The sequence below is a fragment of the Hermetia illucens genome, chromosome 4 (assembly GCF_905115235.1).
Source record: "Hermetia illucens chromosome 4, iHerIll2.2.curated.20191125, whole genome shotgun sequence".
Taxonomy (NCBI): domain Eukaryota; kingdom Metazoa; phylum Arthropoda; class Insecta; order Diptera; family Stratiomyidae; genus Hermetia; species Hermetia illucens.
This window is the reverse complement of record NC_051852.1, coordinates 40418600-40441234: the sequence shown is the minus strand read 5'-3', so window position 1 is coordinate 40441234 and position 22635 is coordinate 40418600. Positions and strand designations below refer to the sequence as shown.

At 39.8% G+C, this 22635-nt stretch overlaps 2 protein-coding genes across 7 annotated transcripts in view; one reads left to right on the top strand and one right to left on the bottom strand.

The window, feature by feature from the left end:
- The window catches only part of LOC119655562 (arginase-1), a 68286-nt gene that overhangs the window by 3540 nt on the left and 42111 nt on the right, over positions 1-22635 (bottom strand). The gene's annotated exons all lie outside the window — the stretch shown is intronic.
- The window catches only part of LOC119655561 (protein elav), a 48050-nt gene continuing 26169 nt past the window's right edge, over positions 755-22635 (top strand). For all 6 annotated transcript variants that reach the window (XM_038061492.1, XM_038061491.1, XM_038061490.1 and 3 more), the window contains exons 1-2: positions 755-3992; positions 17179-17240. In XM_038061492.1, the coding sequence (XP_037917420.1) occupies positions 1900-3222 (1323 nt within the window). In that variant the 5' untranslated portion in view covers positions 755-1899 and the 3' untranslated portion in view covers positions 3223-3992; positions 17179-17240. The remainder of the gene's footprint in view (positions 3993-17178; positions 17241-22635) is intronic.

Sequence of the window (22635 nt, the reverse complement as noted above, 5' to 3'; positions counted from 1 at the left end):
TATCATTTTCTATCTTTTTTAAGAAGTGGTGGTTTTCACCCTCATGGACCAAAATGCGCATATTGGGCATATATAACGTTTCAGCAGAGAATAGGACCAGTTTATTCCCCAATTTCCCATTTTTGTGGTAATACTGCATAAGAAAGCTAACCGTTCCTTGACTAGAGGTAATTATTCAATATCCTGAAACTCACCAGTTATCACATACACCATTGAGCCAATTACTCATAATAGAAACAAAAGAATAATTTTGGAAATAAAAACTGGAAATCGACTTATTATCCTTTGAAGTAGTAAACACGCTGTGGAAATTATCTCTAAACAGGGCAAGTTAGGACAAAACTATAAAACTGCTACTTCGTAAAATGGTTAAATGGACTCCTTCATATATTTTGGGGTAAAGCAATTTCTACCTGGCTTTTGTTATTTATTACTAATTAGCCCTAAGTTATTTTCCCATGACAAGGATATGATAACAACACCAGGTATCTAAAGACCAAACTAGAGGTTGATGACCCTCAACAACTCCTATGCCAAGAGATAATAGTAGAGGACAAAGAGCTATGAGTTTATAAACATCTGCTCCGTCCAAGCCGCCGTATCCCGTCACGGATAAGTTATAATTGTGGTATATGAACATGCAGATCGGAAAAATACTTCAATAACATTTTTTCGCTTTTATTTATTTATTTTAGTCTTTTAGACGATTCATACTTTGTGTGAATGTTAAATATTTTGTTTCATTCATTTCATTCAATGGATTGGGAAAACAACTTTTGTGGACGACAAATACCCATTGAGGGGTTAAAAATGCCAATCAGACTCTCGCCAGAACCATCTACCGTCAGCTGGCGGCAATACGCACGTTCCCGTAGCAAACCCAGCCAAGCGTATCGCACTCCCGATCGACCATTTTGTTTGAAATCTCCCCCAAGCGATAGCGAGCTTTAATGTATGCATGCTCGCTCCCTTCGCATGCACGCGACCGACCACCCCACGCCGTCCGCTTCCTTTTCTAAAAACACAACCCCTTCTGCCTTTGTGTGCGCGTTTGTTTATTGATTTTTGGGAAAATCGAATGAGCGACGGCGCCCGAGCGCAACTTCGTGTGCAATATGCCGTGACGAATGGCCACTGGGTCTGACGTCCGCGCGCTTGGCGTAGTGCACGCCGTGTCGACAGCAAGCGTACGTACTTGACACGCACACCAGCCAATTGCCCGGAACTCGCACCAACACACCAGCACCTCCGTATTTTCCTCGTCGGCAGACATTTCGATTTCAAGTTTCCCAAGTTTCTGCGGCGATAATTTTCTCAGCAGTTTTCTCGCTGAAAAAGTGGAAAATTTTGCCATCAAAGTCCTGGAAAGTGTAGTAGTTGTGTCCGCGTGTAATTCTCCGTTCGAGTTTGTGACCAGTTTGTGTGGAAAGTGTCGATTTTGTGTTTTCTTCATCGGTCGAGTTCCCAGCACCTAATCAAGCCTTTCTCGCGAGCTTTGACATCGTGGTTTAGCCATAATCAGTGGGGCCAGTTTCTGTCGCTTCACCGTCTGCGTTTGGGTTTGGATAGTGGACTTACGAGAACGCTCCTCGTAGCCCAGTTCCCTATTGAACGATTTCGAAAGGAAGACAGGAAGAGGCTTCCGCCATATTCCCAACCAGAGACGAGGAAGTCGGTACGCTTGGCAGTGTCGAATCTTGGGGGCGGCCCGGTCCGAGTACGCCAGCACAGAGCAAATTTGAGGCACAGCGTGCAAGTTGCGCAGCGCCTGTCCGTAGGAAAAATCGATAAGTCGGCCATTTCGGAAAACTTCACCGGGTTGGTGTTCTCTTCTGGTTCGCCGAGACAAAACGGAAACATTCTTTGAAGATTTTCCTCGCACCGATCTTCTATAACACAATGACAAACACCGCCGGAATCGAGACCCAGTCCATCATTCAGGGCGCCACGAACCAGGCCCAGAGTCAACAATTGCAGCAGCAATTGCTCCAACAGCAACAACAGGCCCAAGTGCAGCAAGCGATCTTGCAAGCCCAACAACAGCAAGCGGCGGCAGCGGCCCAGCAGCAAGCAGCCCAACAACAACAACAGCAGGCACAGCAAGCTGCAGTGGCCCAACAAACGGCTGCGGTAGCGGCTGCAGCGGCGGCCGCCCAACAAGCAGCAGCCGTACAGCCCCAACTCACGGCAAATAACAAGTCAGAAAGTAACGAAACAAGGACTAATCTGATCGTGAACTATCTGCCCCAGACCATGACTGAGGAGGAGATCAAATCGCTATTCTCCAGCATTGGCGAGATCGACAGCGTTAAGCTAATTCGTGATAAGTCACAAGCTTACCTGGATCCACTAAATCCAAACGCTGCTAAAGGCCAGAGCCTGGGCTACGGATTCGTGAACTACGTCCGAGCACAAGATGCTGAGCAGGCCGTGAACGTCCTCAATGGATTACGCCTCCAGAATAAGACCATCAAGGTGTCCTTTGCCCGTCCCAGCTCCGATGCTATCAAAGGGGCGAACCTCTACATTTCAGGACTACCAAAGAGTATGACCCAAGGCGAGCTGGAACTTATATTCCAGCCTTTCGGCACAATCATCACCTCCAGGATCCTGCAAAACGCCGGAAACGAATCACAGACCAAAGGCGTTGGCTTTATCCGTTTTGATAAGCGCGAAGAGGCTACCCGTGCGATAATCGCACTGAACGGCACAACACCGAAAGGCTGCCCCGATCCAATCACAGTGAAATTCTCAAACACACCTGGCTCCAATAACAAAATCATTCAACCGCAAATCCCTGCGTTCTTGAACCCACAACTTGTTCGACGAATCGGCGGCGCGATGCACACCCCTGTAAACAAGGGTCTAGCTCGCTTCTCACCCATGGCCGGTGACATGCTCGACGTCATGCTTCCCAACGGGTTGGGAGCGGCGGCGGCAGCTGCTGCAGGTGTCCCACCTCCAGGGGGTGCGTACAGTATTTTCATTTACAATTTGGCACCTGAAACAGAAGAGAGCACGTTGTGGCAACTGTTTGGCCCGTTCGGAGCCGTGCAGAGTGTGAAAATCATCAAAGATCAAAGTACGAATCAGTGCAAAGGATACGGCTTCGTGTCAATGACCAACTACGATGAATCCGCGATGGCAATCCGCGCCCTCAACGGCTACACACTGGGCAATCGAGTGCTGCAAGTCAGCTTCAAAACGAACAAATCTAAGTAAATAGCGAGGCAGAGTCACTATCTATCGTAAGCTTTTGCAATATCTCGATTTTAAAAGGAAAAGTAACTTTACATACAATTATTCTACAATTTAACGACATACACAGAACGTTTCTAATGATAGTATCTTGTATTAATTTGATTCGACGTTTTTATTCGTTTTCTACACTGACGAATCCGGATGGACGCTAGGAATATTTAAGGCAAAGGAAGAAAGGATATTTAATTTATTACACTTAGATTATGAATGTGGAAGAGAAAACCTCGAACAAAGTAAACCAAAACAAATATTTGAGTATGTGGACAAGTGAAAAGGATATGATGAAGGCAAGCGAATATGCAAATCTCCTGGAAAATCCTTCGAACAAAGTATGGATTCCTGTGTAGTAATACACAATCGCTGAACGAATTACTTTCTTTTTATCGAAGCACACTCGAAACAAGGATACATAATAAACTCGGACGGACTGAAATACACATTTCTGCCAAACAAGGATACAATTATGCTGACTTGATAGAAACATTCAGAACAGGAGACTCCACATTTACTCTACACAACTTTGAAAATGAATCGTCGCAGAAAAAGGAGAAGTTTAAAGTTATCAATCGATTTTTATGGCAATGCAAATGAGAACATTAATCGAAGAAATAAGTTTTGAAAAGCGGATCACATCTTAAAAAGGGAGTTGACGGAAGTTGATGCTTTTTATCTTTTTTTTTTCTTGGGGTAACTTGCGCATTACAAATGGCTGGACCATTACACATTTTGAGGTATGTATTCGTTCATTATTCAATTTATTCGTGCTTGGATATTTAGCATAAAATAATAACATAACTTTGGAAACTGCTTAAGCGTTACTCAGCGCGTGATAGATTGGTTTCAAGATATTAGTGGGTTGTGTATTGTTTTTTGTTTGGAAACGGATATTTTGTAAGTTGATCTCAATAAATTAAAAGCATCATTCCAAACCTGCACGGGAATGCGAAGAAACGTCAAAGATCTGGCCGCTAGGAACAGCAGAATAGTATTGATTACAATGAGAGGGCGTATGAATTCGTCAGAAAGAGATCCAAGCACGATTTGTGGTATCGGAACTTACATTTGGAATCAGCAAACTTGTTAGTACCATTTGAACAATAAGCGCATAAGTGAACTGCAAATAAGGGCATTGATCTGCGAAAACGTACCATGGGGACTTGCAATAAAGAGGAGAAAATGCTAGGTTGTTCAATAAGGTTTGCGGTTCGATAAGAGAGAGCGTTGCTGCTAGCCTAATTTTTTTTTGTTACGTTGGTACACTCTTCGTGTGAACGTATGTGAAGTTTCATTCCAATCTGTCAATTCATTTTTTGTTTACAAGCCATTTAGTATCGACGTGTTACAGTATTTTCTTACAATGGAAAAAACCAAGTATTGTGCAATGATTGAAAATAAAATTTTTCGGAAGGATTAAAAGCAAAGGAAATTTATGAGCGGATGTTGTATAAGGACTCGTCGCCTTCGATTAGTACAGTAGAAAGATGGGTTGTTGAATTTAAACGTGGTCGTACAAGTCTTGAAAACGATCCACGTCAAGGACGTCCAAAAACAGCAAGAACACCAGAAATCGTAGAAAAGAATCCAGGATATCATATTGGAAAATCGTCGACTGACTGAAAGAAATTTAGTAGAAGCTCTAGGCATCACATTGGGCAATGTAAGCAATATTTTGACTGCAGTATTGGGTTTCAGAAAGCTTTATGCACAATGGGTGCCGCATTCGCTTACAATGGAACAAACCGATTCGAATATGACTTTCTCAGTAACATTTAGAGCATTTTCGAAAGGATAAAGTGGATTTTCTGAGTCGATTCATTCATTATGGATGAGACTTGGGTCTATCACCATGATTCTGAATAAAATCAAGAGGAAAAGAGTGGAGTGAACCTAGTTCTTCGGCTCCGAACCGAGTTCGTGTTCAGAAATCGGCCAACATGATGTTAGTATTTCTTTTTTGGGATGCGAAATGAATTTTGTTTGTGGATTACTTGCAAACTGGTGAAACAATAAATTCTGAACATTACTGTAACCTTTTTCGACTAGCTGAAGGAAAAAAATCGTAAAAAAAGACTAGTTTTGGCTGAAGAAAAAAATTCTATTTTATTAGGACAATGTACAGTGTCACAAGAGTATTTTAACAAAGAATTCAAGTTCGAATTTTTGGAGCATCCAGCATATTCTCCAAATTTGACCCCTAGCGACTTCCATCTATTAATAATAATCGTTGGCGCAACAATCCATATTGGATCAGGGCCTATAATAATCGTTGGTGCAACAATCCATATTGGATCAGGGCCTTGAAGTGTGTTAGAGCACTTCATTCAAGACCTTAACGGTACACTACAGTAGTACACTGTAGGAGGCAATGTGGTCAGCATTGCGCTCGCCCGAAATTATTGCCCTGATTTGATTTGATTTGATTTACAGCTAAGTCGACTGGTATCCGACGTCAAATCACGATACAAATCCCACTGCCGCCAGTGAGATTTGAACCGCGACCTTCCGTACGACAGCCGTGCTCTAACCACTCAGCTATTCGGACACTTCCATCTATTCCCATACCTAAAAAAATCACTCGTGGAAAGCGTTATTCATCAAATGATGAGGTTGGAATCTCGTTGGAACAAGTGTATTGATATTGACAGAGCCTGTGCTGAATACTGAAGTGTATTTCAAGCCATAAAATTGTGTTTTTCTTATCAACCCCAAAGCTTATTGAACAACCTGGTATATCCCAAAGCATATTGGACTGTTCCATCCTCTCGTGGTGGAAACATATCATAATAATAATAATCATTGTTGGCGCAACAATCCAATTGGATTCATTCAAGGCCGTAAAGGTACACTATGAGACAATGTGATCAGCATTGCTCTCGCCCGTGATTATTATCCTGATTTGATTTAGGTACTCAATGAATCTACTGCTATTCCAATCTGACGTTACAAATCTCTGTCACCAGTTCAATTCAAATAACGACCTGCCTTGTGGATTTTAGTAGGACATAAGATAAGCCAACAGATTGCATTATTGAGCAAAATAACCCAGTCAAATTTGATTCAATCTCCTAATATCCTTTGAAGTATTCTCCTTGGCTAACAATGGACCTTACCCAACGGCGGTTCCAGGTTGGAAGCTTCTTTATTGAACGATTTTCGATACTCGGGTCTAACTCTCTTAATGTCTGGAATGGTTCCGTCTGAATTTGGAACTTTAAAACAAAAAGAAGTTTATTTCAAGCCTCCATTCAATAGGTTGATTTAACTATATTATTTGCTATGAGTTTAATAAAATGTATTTGTATTTACGTATGAGACCCAAAAAAACAACTTAAATAAACAACACTATTATGTTGATATTCACTTCGTAATCGTACTAATAGTTGTTAAAAATGAAAGTTACAAAACTTCCACATAGAGACCGATGTGCTTTTTTAATGTGAGTTAGAGAAGAGGGACAGTACGCTTCCTCCTCCGTTCCGAAATCCTCGGAGCATTCAGGCGTCTATAGGCTCCACAAGGTCGCCATTCACGTTGGGCTTTGGGATCAGATGGAGTGGAGATGGCCAACTGCTGTTGGAAGGTCTACATATACCCTGTTTAGTTAGTTCAGACTCTTTCCGCGCAACGGTGAGCTTCTGGGTTCGAAATGATCTTCTAGGAGCTTGGAGAGCCAGTAGTGTGATATGGTGCTGAATATCATGCTTAACCAGCTCCGGGAGACGTGGTTATTTCAAGAAGTGCACGAATACGTGGGTCAGCAACATCTTCAAAAACGATAGCAAGAGTGTTAGGTAACAGATTGAAGTTTTCCCTGACGACCTAAGTCTATCAGCGACCTATGCTGCATATCCACCAGCAGCCCATAGTGATACAGGAAGTTCGGGTTTAATACACTGACGTCAACTAAAATGAAACGCCACGAAAAGAACCTACGCAAGCCAAAACTCACGTCTACTTGCCAGTAGCTGTAAGTTGTGATGGGCTTGGAATTGACTGCGCTTATTTTTAGCTGCTGAAGAAAAAGCTTGTTGGGTCTAGGGACGTGGAGGATCGAGATCTCCGCGTCTGTGTCTATTAGATAACTGCGCTTCATAGTAAGCGCAGGGGTCGAATATTATAAGGCCTCACGTCGCCTTATAATATTCGACCCCTCGAACTCGAGAGTTCAAGCTCTCGAACGCCAATTATTCATCGCCGCCGTCAGTGTGTCTATATTGACCGTAAGCGCGGCCTCCTTAATTCGGTCTTGCGCGACTCCTGAGCGACAACAGGGCGCGCGTGCACCTCGTGGATTTTGTCCGCAGTCGCAGCCAATACCTCTAGGGAACCGCCGTGGGCATGCTAGTATGGCCTGCGTGCCGTCCGGCAGTCGCTGAAGCCACAAGAATTTCAGGAGCTCAGATCCCACCCAGTTACTTCATTTCTCCAAGTTGCTGCAAGCGTCAGATCCGGCAGTAAGTGATTCAATTTAGCTGTCTTACTTACTGACAGGCGCGTGATGAGCTGATCCTTAAGCCGGTCGTAGGAGCACTCGCTCAGTACGAGGGCGACGAGCGCGACTGACTACTCATAAAAATAAAAATACTTAAAATAATACAACACAACAACGTCTGTTGAATGTTGGCTTGGTCAGGAATGTCGATGCCCTTAGCTAACTATTCTATTTTGAGTATTTCCTTCTTTATCGGTTGCTCATTCTTCAGTTTTTCTTGTGTAGATAAATTGCGAATGATGTTCGATAACCTGTTTTATTAAAAACGTTTCCCGAAGTATCGACGTCGTCAACGATCCTCTTTACTCGACATTTTTTTTTTATTTAATTTCTCAATCTTTTCTCCTAAATTAATTTTACTTTTTAAAAAAAATTTCTGTTGTACCTCGTCTCATGGGCACTGTCAAATTGCATTCTTCTAGAGACGCATCGTGAACTTATTCCTGCACACCTACGGTTTCAGATTTCTTTGATGTATTATAGTTTCCGATTCAGGTGCTATCTCCGTCAAAAAACCTTCCGGAAAAACAATTTTTCCAATGTCACGCCAACGCTATTATTAAAACACAGTACGTTCACGCCACAATAGTGCTAACGAAGGTTGGAACTGTGAACTCATGCATGTAGATCACCGAATATAGCCACGTGAGGTATCAAATGAAAGCTTTCTATTAGTAGCAGGTTTTGACTGAAAATTCCTCATAAGTTCATTCTATAATTATAATTATGTCCGGATAGCTGAGTGGTTAGAGCGCAAGGCTGTCGTACGGAAGGTTGCGGTTCAAATCTCACTAGTGGCAGTGGAATTTGCATCGTGATTTGACGTCGGATACCAGTCGACTCAGCTGTGAATGAGTACCTGAGTCAAATCAGGGTAATAATCTCGGGCGAGCGTAATGCTGACCACATTGCCTCCTAGTGTACCGTAACGGTCTTGAATGAAGTGCTCTAACACACTTCAAGGCCCTGATCCAACATGGATTGTAGCGCCAACGATTATTATTATTATTATAATTATAAAATTGGGACAATATATATATATATAGAAAAGACGTATCATTTTTTAAGGTTTTGTTTGCAAAATAAAAACTTATTAAAATCGGTTCAATGTCTATCTGTCTGTCTGTCACACACAGTTTTCTTAGAAACGGGTATACCGATTGACACGACATTTGGTGAGAAGGTGGGAACTGTGAACGCTCAGACATGCAGTGAGTGATATCTCCTACGTTGAGATTTAGGGGGGTCCCCATACATGTAAAAAGGGGGTATAACATTTTTTTTCACCGAATATAGTCATGTGGGGTATCAAATGAAAGGTCGCAATTGGTACTCTGTGGGAGAGGTGGAAAGTAATGATTTATTTAACCCTACCCAACTGAAAAATCTGATCTTTCATACCTGAAGCGCCTAGCTTCCGGTTTCCCGACTTGTTTGTAATCTATAATATAAGACATGATACTATCAAATTTCGGTGAAATCCTATTGTTATTGACGAACTTATAGTAGCTCAAAGTTGACCCTTTTGTGTAAATTTATTGCAATTCAAGTCATATCATAGACAATTGAATAGTCTGCTTTATTAAACGCGTATACATTTCCGCTACGTACGGAATATTCTCCTAAATTGTGTTAAAGATGGCGTTGGGTTTTGCCAGACATCTTTCTTAGCTTCTTTTTCGCGAACGATTTGTGCAGGAACAAAAGAACTCCAGAAAGGGTTTCTATCAGTCGGCTTCAACATTTTTACTTATACTGTAGAATCCCGATAATTCATATGGTCAAAGGATTGACGGACTCCCCAATTAGGGAGTGCAAAATAAAGAAAATTAGGTCCAGGGACTGGCAGCCGGAAATAGGAATAAATGATGTTTGAATTATCGAGACTCCACTGTATTTCATTTGTTGAGGGCCATCATAACCCATTTCAAAACAATTTTTAAAGACTTTCTTCATCGACATTAACCACTTTTTCCAGAAATTGTGTAAGCGCGTAATGGTAGCGTTCAATAAGTTCGTAGGTTGCTCTCTGCGCAGGTTGCCGTTATATGCAAGGAGTCCTTGGGTAGGTAACATTCTTATTTTGCCCTTAAAAGGTCGTAGCAAGGGTAATGTTTTTATTCGCCGCTCACCTTAGTAATTCATATTGTCGTCTGGTAAAGCCGCCATCAATAAAAGTCTGTTATCGAATATGTTCGTCTGCAATTATTGACATGTGTTGGGGAATTTGTGATATCTTTCAGTATCTGTGGAGCATCTCTTTTTAAGGTTTTGTGTGAACACAAAACCTTATTAAAATCGGTTTACTGTCTGTCTGTCCGTCACACGCATTTTTCTCGGAGGCGATTGTAGCGATTGACACCAATGTTGGTAGAAAGGTGGGAACTTTTTCGTCAGTAATTGGGGCTGTCTCGAAAGAGAGGCAAAATGAGTAGTTTTCAATCTAATCAATCGCGAAAATAATAGATAAAGTAGTTCTTAGAGGTATGGAGGGAAATTTCGGAAGATTGATCGTCAAAGGATAACCTGGTTTGAGGGTCTTCCTGTGTCAGAATTACATTTAGTTCTTAGAATTGATTGCGGGCTAGCAAGTAGTTTCATTTGACCACCTGCGTTGATTTTACGATTTAAGGCTAAAGATATACTCAACTGAATTTTTGATTATGATTAATTTAATTATATAAAATATAATCTTAAATTCCCTATTTCCACCGTAATATGTAATTCATGTTTACATTTATGATCTACTCCGGAGAAGAAACCAGCTACAACCACTCATTTCACGTAAAATGAATTGCACGATATGATCATATTTTTCGAAAACGTGCATTCATAAAATTTATTTCGGGCATACGTTGGGGCTATATGTGACTGAAGCCTGTGAACGAAGGAAAGTCGTACCTTGGACGTATAATTCCCCCTCTTTCCGGCTATTACAAAATGCTGATCATTATCTAATGTTCATTGAATAAAAGTTGTAATTGATCGTTAACTAACCAAAAAACATTTAGAGAAACCAATTGCAACGAATTGATTTCACACTTTTATGAATGAAAACTCTATGGTGTCAGAAAGGTTAGATATAGTAAGATAAGCAGCGAGCCTGCCCAGTTGTTTCTTTATGGAATATATCGCAATACATTCTCGAGAACATTGACGTACTATGATACAAACGTGACCATACCAACTAAATTCTCTATAAAAGCTGAAGTAAGTGAATCGCTTCAAAACTCAAACGCATAGAGGAGGAAATGTGCTGGAATATTTCTATTTTTGAATGTTCCGGTTCACTTAGAGAATTACACGGTCATCATCACGCCCGCCCCGACTACGGCATCTTCTGTACTCGTTCATGGCTAAAATGTCAATATATCTGGCTTCCATCAATCAATTGGTATGAAAACTTCTAACTGTGACAAAATTAATATGAATTGAAATTTGCGTTCAGAGTGATATGACAAATTTTTAGATAGATGTATATATTTCATGTTGCGTATGATTTCGGGGATTCCACTGTTTCTGATAATGACGAATATTTAGTTGGATAAATCGCGTAATAAGCATTTGTTCGATGATCTCATATGAAGAAAATTGGGAGAGATTGAAGCTAAGATGGGAACATTCTTTCGTACTATTTTTTATTTAAACAAATTTAATAGATCCCCACACGCGGCGATTAGAATAATGGAAATCGAAAAGATTACTTCAGTTGGTATGTAGGCATATTTATTTTGATTTCTTTCCAAAATTACACGGAAATCTATAGCATTGTTTACTCATAAAACTAGTTGGCGCGTTCAAATATTGCTTTCATTGTTCTGGAAAGCCAAAGTGGGGTCTAGCGCTAGGGTATAGTCTCAGATATGATGGACTTTCATATATCTCCCGAACGGGAGTATTTTCTACATTTTAATGACGCCGTTTATACTGTTAATAGTGCATTTGATGTGTTCGAGGAGGACATTGAAGTTTTATGTGGTCACCTACGATTGGAATTCTAAAATTCCTATGATTTAAAAGGAAATTGTTGGAATTATATAACTTATATTATTTGATAGGCAGCATTTCTTGCTCTATAGGCAACATTTTTGTTCTATTTATAAATCTCAATGAAATTTTGGTATCTGGTAAATGTCGAATGAATCGTTTCCACGTCCTATATCCGTATAAATATAGTAAATTTCATACAAATTAAGATTTTATTGATAATTTGAATGCGGAATTTTAACCCGCGAGCAAAATCTTCCATTCTTATCATTCAGCATTATCAACTAATTTTTCTGTGAATGAAATAATTTTTTCGTTGGTTTCATTAATTACTGTATTCTTCATCTCGTCTGATATATTTTGGTCATATGAGGGTCCTATATTGTACTTTTGTGTTGAATTTACCATCAATGATCAGTTGGTTGCGTATATATTCCCAGGAAAAGCCTCCCAATCTCCCACGTACAAAGATCGTACCAGCTATGTCAATGCCAGTAACTCATCAAGAATGAGAAGATGAATATTCCGTTCTTGTACTTTTCTCGGTCGATAATGTCTAATGATATAGTCATTATGGTCAGAAGCCTTTGAGTTTGCATGTCTTGTTTGAATCTATTTGATATCGGAATCACCAAAACTGTTGTAATCTCATCTATTTGTTTTAATAGATGCCCTCGAATGGCATTTTAGAGGTTTGGGATTGCCATGTACATCGATTTTAACTTCTGGGGCTTCCATATTCAGTAGTTGAATGTCAATATTGTCTTGTGTGTTGCGTTTTGTTCGGGCCAATCTCTGCCTTTTCAACTAATCTTTTATAAACCCAATTGATCCCCTTTTTTATTAACGGGTTTACAACGACGTCGAGACGTTTGCTGTGTAGGTGGATAGTCAGCTTCTCAATTCTCAACGAAAGAAATATCTATATGTTCCAATCAGCATGCAAGCCGTAGTTAACAAACTAAAAAAAACTATTTTTTCTGGCAAAACGACGTACACAATAGTACAATGTAAGGTGTAATTATTCCTAGTCTTTGCGGAACGGGGTACTAACATCACGAGTAACACTCAAATATAAACGGGCCTGTTATCTCAGGATCCGTAGCACAGCAGCATGACATAGGCGGTAATGGAGTTGTTGTCCTTTTTTTAAGTGTCACCTATTTATCCACTGCTATTTCCGTCTTCTAGTCAATACATCTATTGGTATTTGAACCCTACACAACTCTTCGATCGAGATTGTTTGGGGCCAGAGTACACTGATGGGCATGACTCAGTCAAGTGTTGATGAGCGTCGGAGAAACAGTAGTGGTTACTTTCCGCGGGATATTCCCATACAGGTATTTGCATTTTCAGATTTTAGACAAAACAACGAAAGCGGATCTAGCGCTCCTAACGTTCTTAATGCGTCGGGTAACATCAAGCTCGGAGGTATACGTCTATTGAAGCCCTCTAAGTCCTCCGGACAAAGCAGTATGAAGAAAGTCATCGATAATAAGAAGGAATAGTGTCGGCGACTAAATGCAACCTTGTCAAACTCCTTTTTCGACTTCAAAATCGTCTGAGATTTTACGTCGACAAAGCATGTGACTTTTACCACATGCCGCTTTGATCGTAAATATTAGTTTCTCCGGAATGCAGATTTTCTCTCTGATCATGTTGTCGAAAGTCTTGTTAAAATTGAAGAAGTGCAGTCAAGCGGAGATCTAATCTCTACATGCTCCTCTAGAATAAGCCGAAGAGTGTTGATGTGGTCAGTGTAGAAAGATCCAGACCGGAAATTAGAATTCTTTTTGTCGATCACATCTGACATGAGGATATCCCCGATCGATATCGGGTTGCATCGATCGTGGAAAGACTGCGAGAGAGGCGTCTTCGATGGTATGGTTGTAATTCGTACTAACGAGAATTCACTTATTCAGTGCAATGGTTTGGTGCTGTTGTTAATGCTACCAAAATTATGTTGTTTTGCTTCGGTTATAGTCGTTTGAAAAGTAGGGTGTTCGCTTTACCAAAAGGAAAAATGCATGCAAGACACATTCTTTCTTTTACTTTACATGTGCACAAATTCAGAATCAATCGAACATCTACTCGTGAGATTCTATTTTTCGTTTTCTAGTTAAGGGGTCGACTTCGGTATTCGGGTTTTCTTGAAGTGTCCAATTTTCTTTCTCTGTCCTGAACATTTGTTATGTTGACTTTAAGAGATTCCAATTATAGATTTAAGTTCGTTGTAAACAGCTAAAAGTAGGTACGATTGGGGGAATCCTCAGTCCGCATCCAATTGTCTGGTCGGACCAACTGGGAAGAAACTAGGACTCCCTCAATTCTCAAAGAAAAATAACTTCACTTCGGTCTAGTTTGGGTCTCAATATAAGGCGGATTCCACTTAGATATAATTCGCATTCATGTCATGTATGATATTATACATAAAGGAGCGATTACCACTTGTAGCCACTTTCGGCCACGCTGCTCTCGTCAGTCACTTTATGGAATTTTTTGAGCTGAAAGTATTTGGAAGCATGTTTAGCGATGCATCCCCGTACATTCAACTTTACCAGGTTCTAAATTATTTGCTCAATAAAACACACATTGTGGACAGAAAGAATGTGTACGTTTTATAGGACTCCGCACCAAAAAGTGGCTCGTCAATAAAGGAAACATTCAACCAATTCCAAAGGCATTTTCCTGATCCCAAGTCGTCTATTTTCTTATTTGGCGTTCAGAAAGCTCGGTTTACGTTAATCGCATTGTAGCTTCCTGCAAACACTGTTGAATGGTGTTGATAGAAACTTTTATTCCCTTTCTAGGCAGTTTAGTTTTCGTATCACACAGTCTCACAAAATCAACGTGCAGACATATCTGCTTGATCACTTTATCTTCCTTGTACGCTGTTTGTTTTTCCCTCGACCGGGCAAATAACTTCGAACTCATGCTTCCCTAAATGTCTTCGATATCATAGATTTTGCGATAGCGAGTGGAATATCACCCCGTCCGTTGTTCGCGTTTTCTTAACTGAACGGACGACGCATTGCCGATGTCTCTTGGTGATCGAGATTAAAAGTGCTAAATCTAAGCTAATTCACTACAGTTTCATTATTTTTCCTAATTTTTCAATCTTGTCGTAATTTAGAAGACACTTTACATGGGTTTGTTAAATTGCATATAATGGCTAAGGACAATGAATGAATGAATCTTTTAGCCGCTCAGCAGCATAGAAATTTAGCGCTAATCAGAAATTTTTAATGTGGTATCACTCGGTGCCATCATCATCAGAACTGAACAAACAGATGCCATTTTCGTAGCTGAGGTTCGAGAAAAGATATCATTGTTACTTCTTCACTCGTCAAATGACTTGAAAATCGAAAGCACTGAAGAGTGGTCCTCGGAATGTCTTAAATACTAGGAAATAGTTAAATATGTAAAATTGCTCCATTTCCTCTTTAAAAAATAGTCCCAAAATTAGTTTAAATTGCGTCTAAAGTGCTACCTCGTTAATCTAGGGGGCAAGTATCATCATATATGTATATCCATAGTCCTCCAGTTAAACTTTGCGATAATAATGTGCAAGCCTTCCTCGAACCTTTCACTGTATCTCATATACTCTATAAGGCTAATAATTTTACCCTATCTTTACGCTACTTTGATTCAAAAATCTAAATCTGGCCTAATATCCTTCATTGTGTGTTGCTAACAAGCACCAAGCGCCAAAAAATCGAATTTTTAGGAATTTAATATTTTAGTCAAATACATATGATCTCTTAGAAAAATGTCTTTAGACAATGTTTGAGTTCTATTGTATGCGCATAATCTTTTTCGGCTTTTCCAATTCGCCACATTCAGCCTTTTAAAGACAATCATTAACTAGTTCCGTCGCAGGGATGGGAGAAGTATTGAAAGCGACCGTTTAGATAAGGGTTGTTGATCTCTAGTATTGTTTACTACATGAGTTCGATTCCGGACACAGAACAGCGAATTGTTGTCGAAGTTTGTTTAGAATTTACGGCAGCAACGTTGTAACCGAGCCTATGTGTCAGCGGTGGTTCGCGCGTTTCCTTGATGGAAAAAGACGGCTCGAAAACCAATCGTTCCGGAAGCCCAAAGGGGCTTAAAAGTCACAAACTGTAAATGGCATCAACTTAGAAAAAATTAACTGTTACTGATCTATCAGTAAGGTTGAAGATACCTCCTACTACTATAGAAAGAAGAACCCGATCCCTGGGTTATGTTGTGAAATTTGATTCTTGGGTTCCTGATAAAATATCACTCAGGTAGGTAGACCACTTGAACAATGGCATTTCACATCTAAATAGACAAAAATCCCTTTCTATTTGTTCAATGGGAATGAGAAGTGGGTAATTTACAAAAATGTTAAACTCCATAGAGCCGTTTACAAAAGGAACGAAACACCGCCATCGTTATCAAGATCAGAATTTGACTTTCATAAGGTCTTTTTATGTATTTGGTGGAATATTCGATTGATCATGCAGCCAAACCCTAACATTGAAAGTATATCTAGCTAGGGCGTCTCGAGGTAGTGCTGAAGTAAAAATATTTATCCCTGGTGGATAGAGGTAGCCCCATATTTCCCCAGCGCAAAGATAGGCTTCACAAAGCTGCTTTGATTCGAAGAAAAGTTGCTGAGTTAGGTGAACAGCAGTTGACCCAACTATTGTACTGTCTTGACCTTGCCACATCATATTTTTACTTATTTCGCTGTTAGGGAATATAGAAATTTTTTAACGAAGACGTTAAGGACTTAAGAATTTTTTCTCATTCAAAAGATCGAAAAACCTATGCGGAGGCCCCATAATTACTTGTTTCAACTGCGTAATATACACTTGTGTATATTGCAGTTTACCTGGTTCCATATATCAAATCAATTTTTTTAATTCTATTTGCTTTATCACTTGATAAACCTTGCCCTCCTCAGAAAATTGACCCCTGTTCGGCGCAGGATATATCTAACGAGTTCCAAAACACCCATTTCAATTCTCTTTTCATTTAAGATATATTGTAAACAATGTTTTTATAGACCCGACGAGTAGCAATTAACACAAACCAGTAAGACACTTCCATATTGCATGGAAATAATATGCAAAAGTAGAAGTATTGTGGGTTTATTTTGGCTCGCTGCAATACCAGCGGAAGACGCACACATCGAAAACATGTGGTCAATTATTATTGTTTTGTATCAAGGCCTATAAATAACTAGAGAATATCCAGAAATGGGATTGGTGTTCTAATTCATGATGAAATATTCTCGTGGACTTTATTCTATGCATGCAGGCTGTTAGACAAATATTCCAGTTGGTTCAGTTTTTTAAAGCAAAAATAAATTCCTGGTTTGATTGCTTAATCTCTTATACTTGAGGTACAATATTTTCCGAATGTTGCCGACATTAAATTTAATAAACTTTTTTTTCTTCAAATTGCAGATTAACAACATCAAAATAATCGTCAAACCAAAGAAAACAGAACTAAATGACAAGGTCGAAAGGTATGAATTCTTTTCTATCAAGCAATTTCTATAATCAACATTTAACAAGTTCATTAAAAGCTTCTTATCAACCTAATTTTGCCTCCAGGAGTGCGGCTTGAGCTACATCCATGAGCAATATCAAAATGTTTTTTTATTAAATAATTGCCCATAAAATTCAACAAGATGGATCAAACAGAAATTATGTGCGACTTGTCACACCCAGGCTTTCTACCAGGCGAAGTAGTACTGACCCTTTCATTATTTGTTGTAAGCTTCGCATTTAACTACACTTCCCTAATGTTGATAGCTTAATCTAGGATGGAGGAAGCGTGTCTATCCCTTGAAGATTTTTCTATGGAAGTATAAGCATCTTATCAAGACCTAAAAATGTTCCCCACAATTTGAATGACGTGCTTTTTTCCAGTGCTATCATTAGAATATTTTTTTTGTCTGCTGTATATGTTCCAGATTGTAGACTAGACTATTACCAAGCGAATTTTTCAGTTTGATTAAATGGGAAATAGAATCAGAATAGAATATGTAATGTGTACGCAGTTTCCAGTGGAACATTTTTGGTAATTTAAATTGGATTTGGTCTTTTCTCAAGTACTATGATTATATGGAATTTATAGTCCGCAACGATGCTGATGAGGAAATATTTTTTTTTATAATCAAAGTGAGCAAAAAGTCATTTTGCTGAGACTTTTGAAATGTTTGTGTTAAACGACTATCTTCGCAGACCTTGCTTAGAAAGTGTTACATTTGCTATATAATATGACCACTTATAATGTTTGATCTTTGCTCTGTACTTTTGATATTCTAATCAAATTGGTTCCACGGTTACTGATTGAATGCTTGAAATCATGTTAGTAATAGTAGCTGTCATTATCTATATGCTATATAATTTTAATATAACTATACAGAACGAGCGCTTTTCCGAAAACTCCCACTGGTTGGTAATTATTTCACCTGAGTTGGCTATTTTAAAATCATTCTCTTTATCCTTTTTGAATCTAAAATTATCAACTGGATTCCTTTATGTCTTTCATACAAGACAAATAGAACACTATTATAGCCGCAAAAAAAAATGCGATCTGTGTTGTAGTATTCTGCCCTGATAATTTTTCCTTGAAATTCAAAATCACATTAAATTCTACTTACAGCCATTCAGTAGCCTAATAAATATTACCTTTTTTACTTTTGTGATATCTGGAATGAAATAGCCTGAAAGTGTTCTTTTCATCTGTATAGATAATCGAGAGGGTGTGATACTGTCAATATTTTCAATTTCAGTAGGAATTATGTAAACTTTACTGAAAGGTAGAGGTCCCTATTCTGAGCATTGATTCATTGTTTGTACAGTTTGAACGTCATTATGACGTGACAATAAATATTCGCTCGTTAAGCTCGATTATATTTTGTTGATTTTGGTTTCTCTTCGTCATTAGGATTATCTTCGTTTAACCTAAGTATTAAGGATAAGCAATGAGGAAGTGAACAATATCTCACGAAATATCGATATCGGTTATCTTTTATGAGTAGCTATGGTATTCCGGAGAAAATAACGTAACTTTTCTCGAAACTCAGTACGCAGTCGTCGGACATTGTTAGACCGAGGAATAGAAGCTAGTAAGTAGAGTAGGAGTGGAATTTTTATTAGAGAGAGGCAGCTAAAATTGTACACTCGGAATACCAAAACTTAATGTGAAAAAAGCTGAATTTCAATGCTTCGAGAAGATGATAACAATCTCCCTCATTACAATCATCCCCAATCAGCATATTTTTCGTATACGCAATGTAAAATTTGAGGATTACTAGGAATCGTTTTCAAGAAAGTGAATTCCCGGGTTTCGCAAAGAGAACACATAGAACCTTTAGCTTTTGTAATGAATATGAAAATGAGCATCTAAGTTAATAATTACCAACAACGAGGGCAGCTTGAAAAAATAAGTGGCGAATTTAGCCGTTGAGATCCGTCAGCATCTGCTTGCCTCTTTGCTAACCAGTTCGTGATCGGCTCCTTGGGCGAGAAAAATCATGTAGTTCTATACATTTGGGATTTATAACTGAATGTGCATCATAATGCAACACGATAAAAAAAAATAATCCTCAGGTGAGAGAGAAGCAGAGAATAAAATCAGCGACTCAGTTTCCGAAAATCACGTTACCGCACGGCCGTCGTGGATCTCGTCTTTTCTTGATAAGTTCTGGCCTAAATACAAATCTGCCCCTGAAAGTTGAGTAACTCGTAGGCTGTGGACGACATAGGGAAGTTAATTTACTGAAATCAGTAATTGTTTTATAATTAGTATGAACTCCTCACAATAGTAATATAGCTTCGGCGCGTAGTAAGATAGCTTAAATTGTAACACCGCGCGGTTCAGCGAATGTACAATATTTTCCTTATGGCTGATGTCCATTGATTTTCTTTTTAAATTAGGAGCTTCCATCGATATAAAAATAAAGTCGTAAGAGCGCTGATTGCATTCCCAATAAAGTCTATTGCCATGCCGCCTTTACAAATATACAATGATGGAATCAGAAATCTTATCATGGAAAATATTAGGAAGACCAGAAACTAATGTCGTTTCTGAGGGTTCGAACATTTATTGGCCTTTTATAGCTCATTGCGTATTTCAAACTTGTGAAAACTCATCGTAAAGTTAAATTGACATCTTTACTAGTGAATAATTAATTTAATTTAATTTTAATCTTTATTTTTTTCAATTTTATGAAAAGTGGTTAGTGCCCCGAAATACTGTGAAGTCAACGCCACATTTGTGGGTTTCTTTCTTCTCCACGTATTTCCGTTCAATGTTGTTCTTATGCGGTATAACTACATCAATAATATATGCGGAGCGACCTGTCTTGTCAACTAACAGCACGTCAGGCTTGTTGTGCAATATGTGGCGATCAGTTAAAACTTATAATAATAATAATAATCGCTGGCGCAACAATCCATGTTGGATCAGGGCCTTGAAGTGTGTTAGAGCACTTCATTCAAGACTGTAACGGTACACTAGGAGGCAATGTGGTCAGCATTGCGCTCGCCCGAGATTATTACCCTGATTTGACTCAGGTACTCATTCACAGCTGAGTCGACTGGTATCCGACGTCAAATCACGATACAAATTCCACTGCCACCAGTTAAAACTTGCCGGTCCCAATACATGCTGTAAGCAGAACTATCAAGCACCGCTTACGGTTCATATCGGTAAACCGGACATGTTCCCGTGATCAGCTCATGCGTGTTTGCTAGGTTTTGATGCATCAACTTACATACGGCATTATTCCTGATGGTGTATTGCATCGGTGGCATAACAGTGCAGCCAGAAATGAGATGGTTGAACGTCTCTAACGCCGAACCACACATTCTCCACTGACCGTTCTCCACTCACTTTTTCATGATGAGCTTTTAATAAGCTCGGTTGGGGACCACGCCGCCCTGAATGGCATACATGAATGTCTCCGTCTCAGCAAAGAGCTCCACAACACAACCATCTGTTCGACAAATGGCTACCAAAGACAATTCACGTGTTTAACGTGCATTGCCTTCGATTTCCATTCATCTACCCGCTCTTGGTCCGACTTCATCCCACCCAGAGGATTGAAAGATCGATCCTTCAAGTTAAGAGGAGTCAGCCCACAGTCTGCCTTATAAAGCTTTACAAGCTACATGCAAGGGACTCGCCTGCTCTTTGCTGAAAAAATAAGCGCGTAACGAGTCGAATTGGTGGTGATGTTGTGCCTCCACGTCAACCACGCCCCTACCTCCCATTTCACGAGGCAGGTTTATTCGCTCCTCGGCAGAGTTTGGATGATGCATTCGGAATTTGGACATAGTAGTCCGTATCCACCGCTGGACGTTTTTCAGATCAGTCTTCGTCCACGACAATATTCTGAATGCATAAGCCAGCGAGGGGATAGCGAATACATTCAATGCGCTTATTCTATTTCTCCTCGAGAGATACGATTTCAGCACCAGGCTTACACGTCGCGGGAATTCGGACAGCAGAGTATCCTTCAGATCACCAACTCGAGCATGGGTTCCTTGCAGAAGACTGTCTCGGCCATAGCTTCGATGTGGAGGTCACCAAGGCTATGTCCGACATGCGGCTCATGAAGATCTTTGCGGATGGTTTAGATTCGACAGTTGTCTAATCCAAATTCCATCTGAATATCAAGGCTGAACATGTCTATTATTCGCAACAGACTTCATAGGTGGTCACTAGTACCAGCACACAGCGTGATGTCTTCTAAATACTTCAAGTGTATGCTTAGCTCACACTTAGCACATAGGCCATATTTGATTGAAATCATGCCCTTTAGCATCATTCAGTAGCCATGAAAGGGTGTTCAGTGCCATGCAAAACCAAAGGGGACCCAACGAATCCCCTTGGAAGATGCCTCTCCTTTTACGGATGGGCTCTGAGCTATTAGCACCTTCAGATGTACGCACTGATAAGGCGGTATACCACCCTTCCATGACTGTCGCCAAAAACTTTATTAGTTGCGGATCAATGCGATACAGATGTAAGACATCGATTAGCCAGAAATACCGGACGCTGTCGAAAGCCTTGACATAATCGATATAGCAATTAAAGAGGTTTCTTTTGCCTCTAGTCGCTTGTCCTACAACTATCGAGTCGATAATGAGTTGCTCTTTGAAATCCTTGACTCAACTAGGCAGCCCTTCCGCTCCTCGCACAGAATGTTGTCTCGAGGTGCGCATTGATCCTTCCACTAATAACGGACGTTATGAAGTAGTAGAGAGTTGATGAGCAAGTAATCGGTCTTGTGCCTGCGGGGACCCAAAGTTCACCCCAATATTCCTTCGCTTCCGTCACCGAAAACTGTACTGTCTAAACGCTGTGTTGGGATTCGTTGAGTGATCTGAAAATTTCCCTTGGTTGTTCGCGTAAGCTGAATTCTGGAGTGACTTTTGCCATACCGTCGTAACCGACTGCATATAACGGAAAGTTTCTGCTTTAGTGTGTCAACTATTGATGTTTCACAGGGGATGTCATAGTTCCGGTAAATCCTCTGGATGTTAATTCTCACCCGTCTGCTGGCATTGCCAGTGCTGATCTAAATGAGGATAGCAATGTCCTGCCTTAGTGAGTTCCGCTGACGTTCCAGACAAATTTTCCAAGGGGGATCTCTTCGGTCACTCAAACCAAGGTATTAATATTGACGATGTGAAAAGTGGATTTCGTTTGCGGAGAATCACAGCTGGACGCTTTAGGTGTTAAAGGTTTTGTGTACTTCTTTTATAAAGACATTTGAGTGTGAATTTGTCCCATTAGTATGTAACACGTATTATATGCATATATTATATGAGAATATTCACTTTCGGGTGATATTGACATTCAAAATCTTGAATTTCCAAAGAAGTGACAACTTTAACCTATTA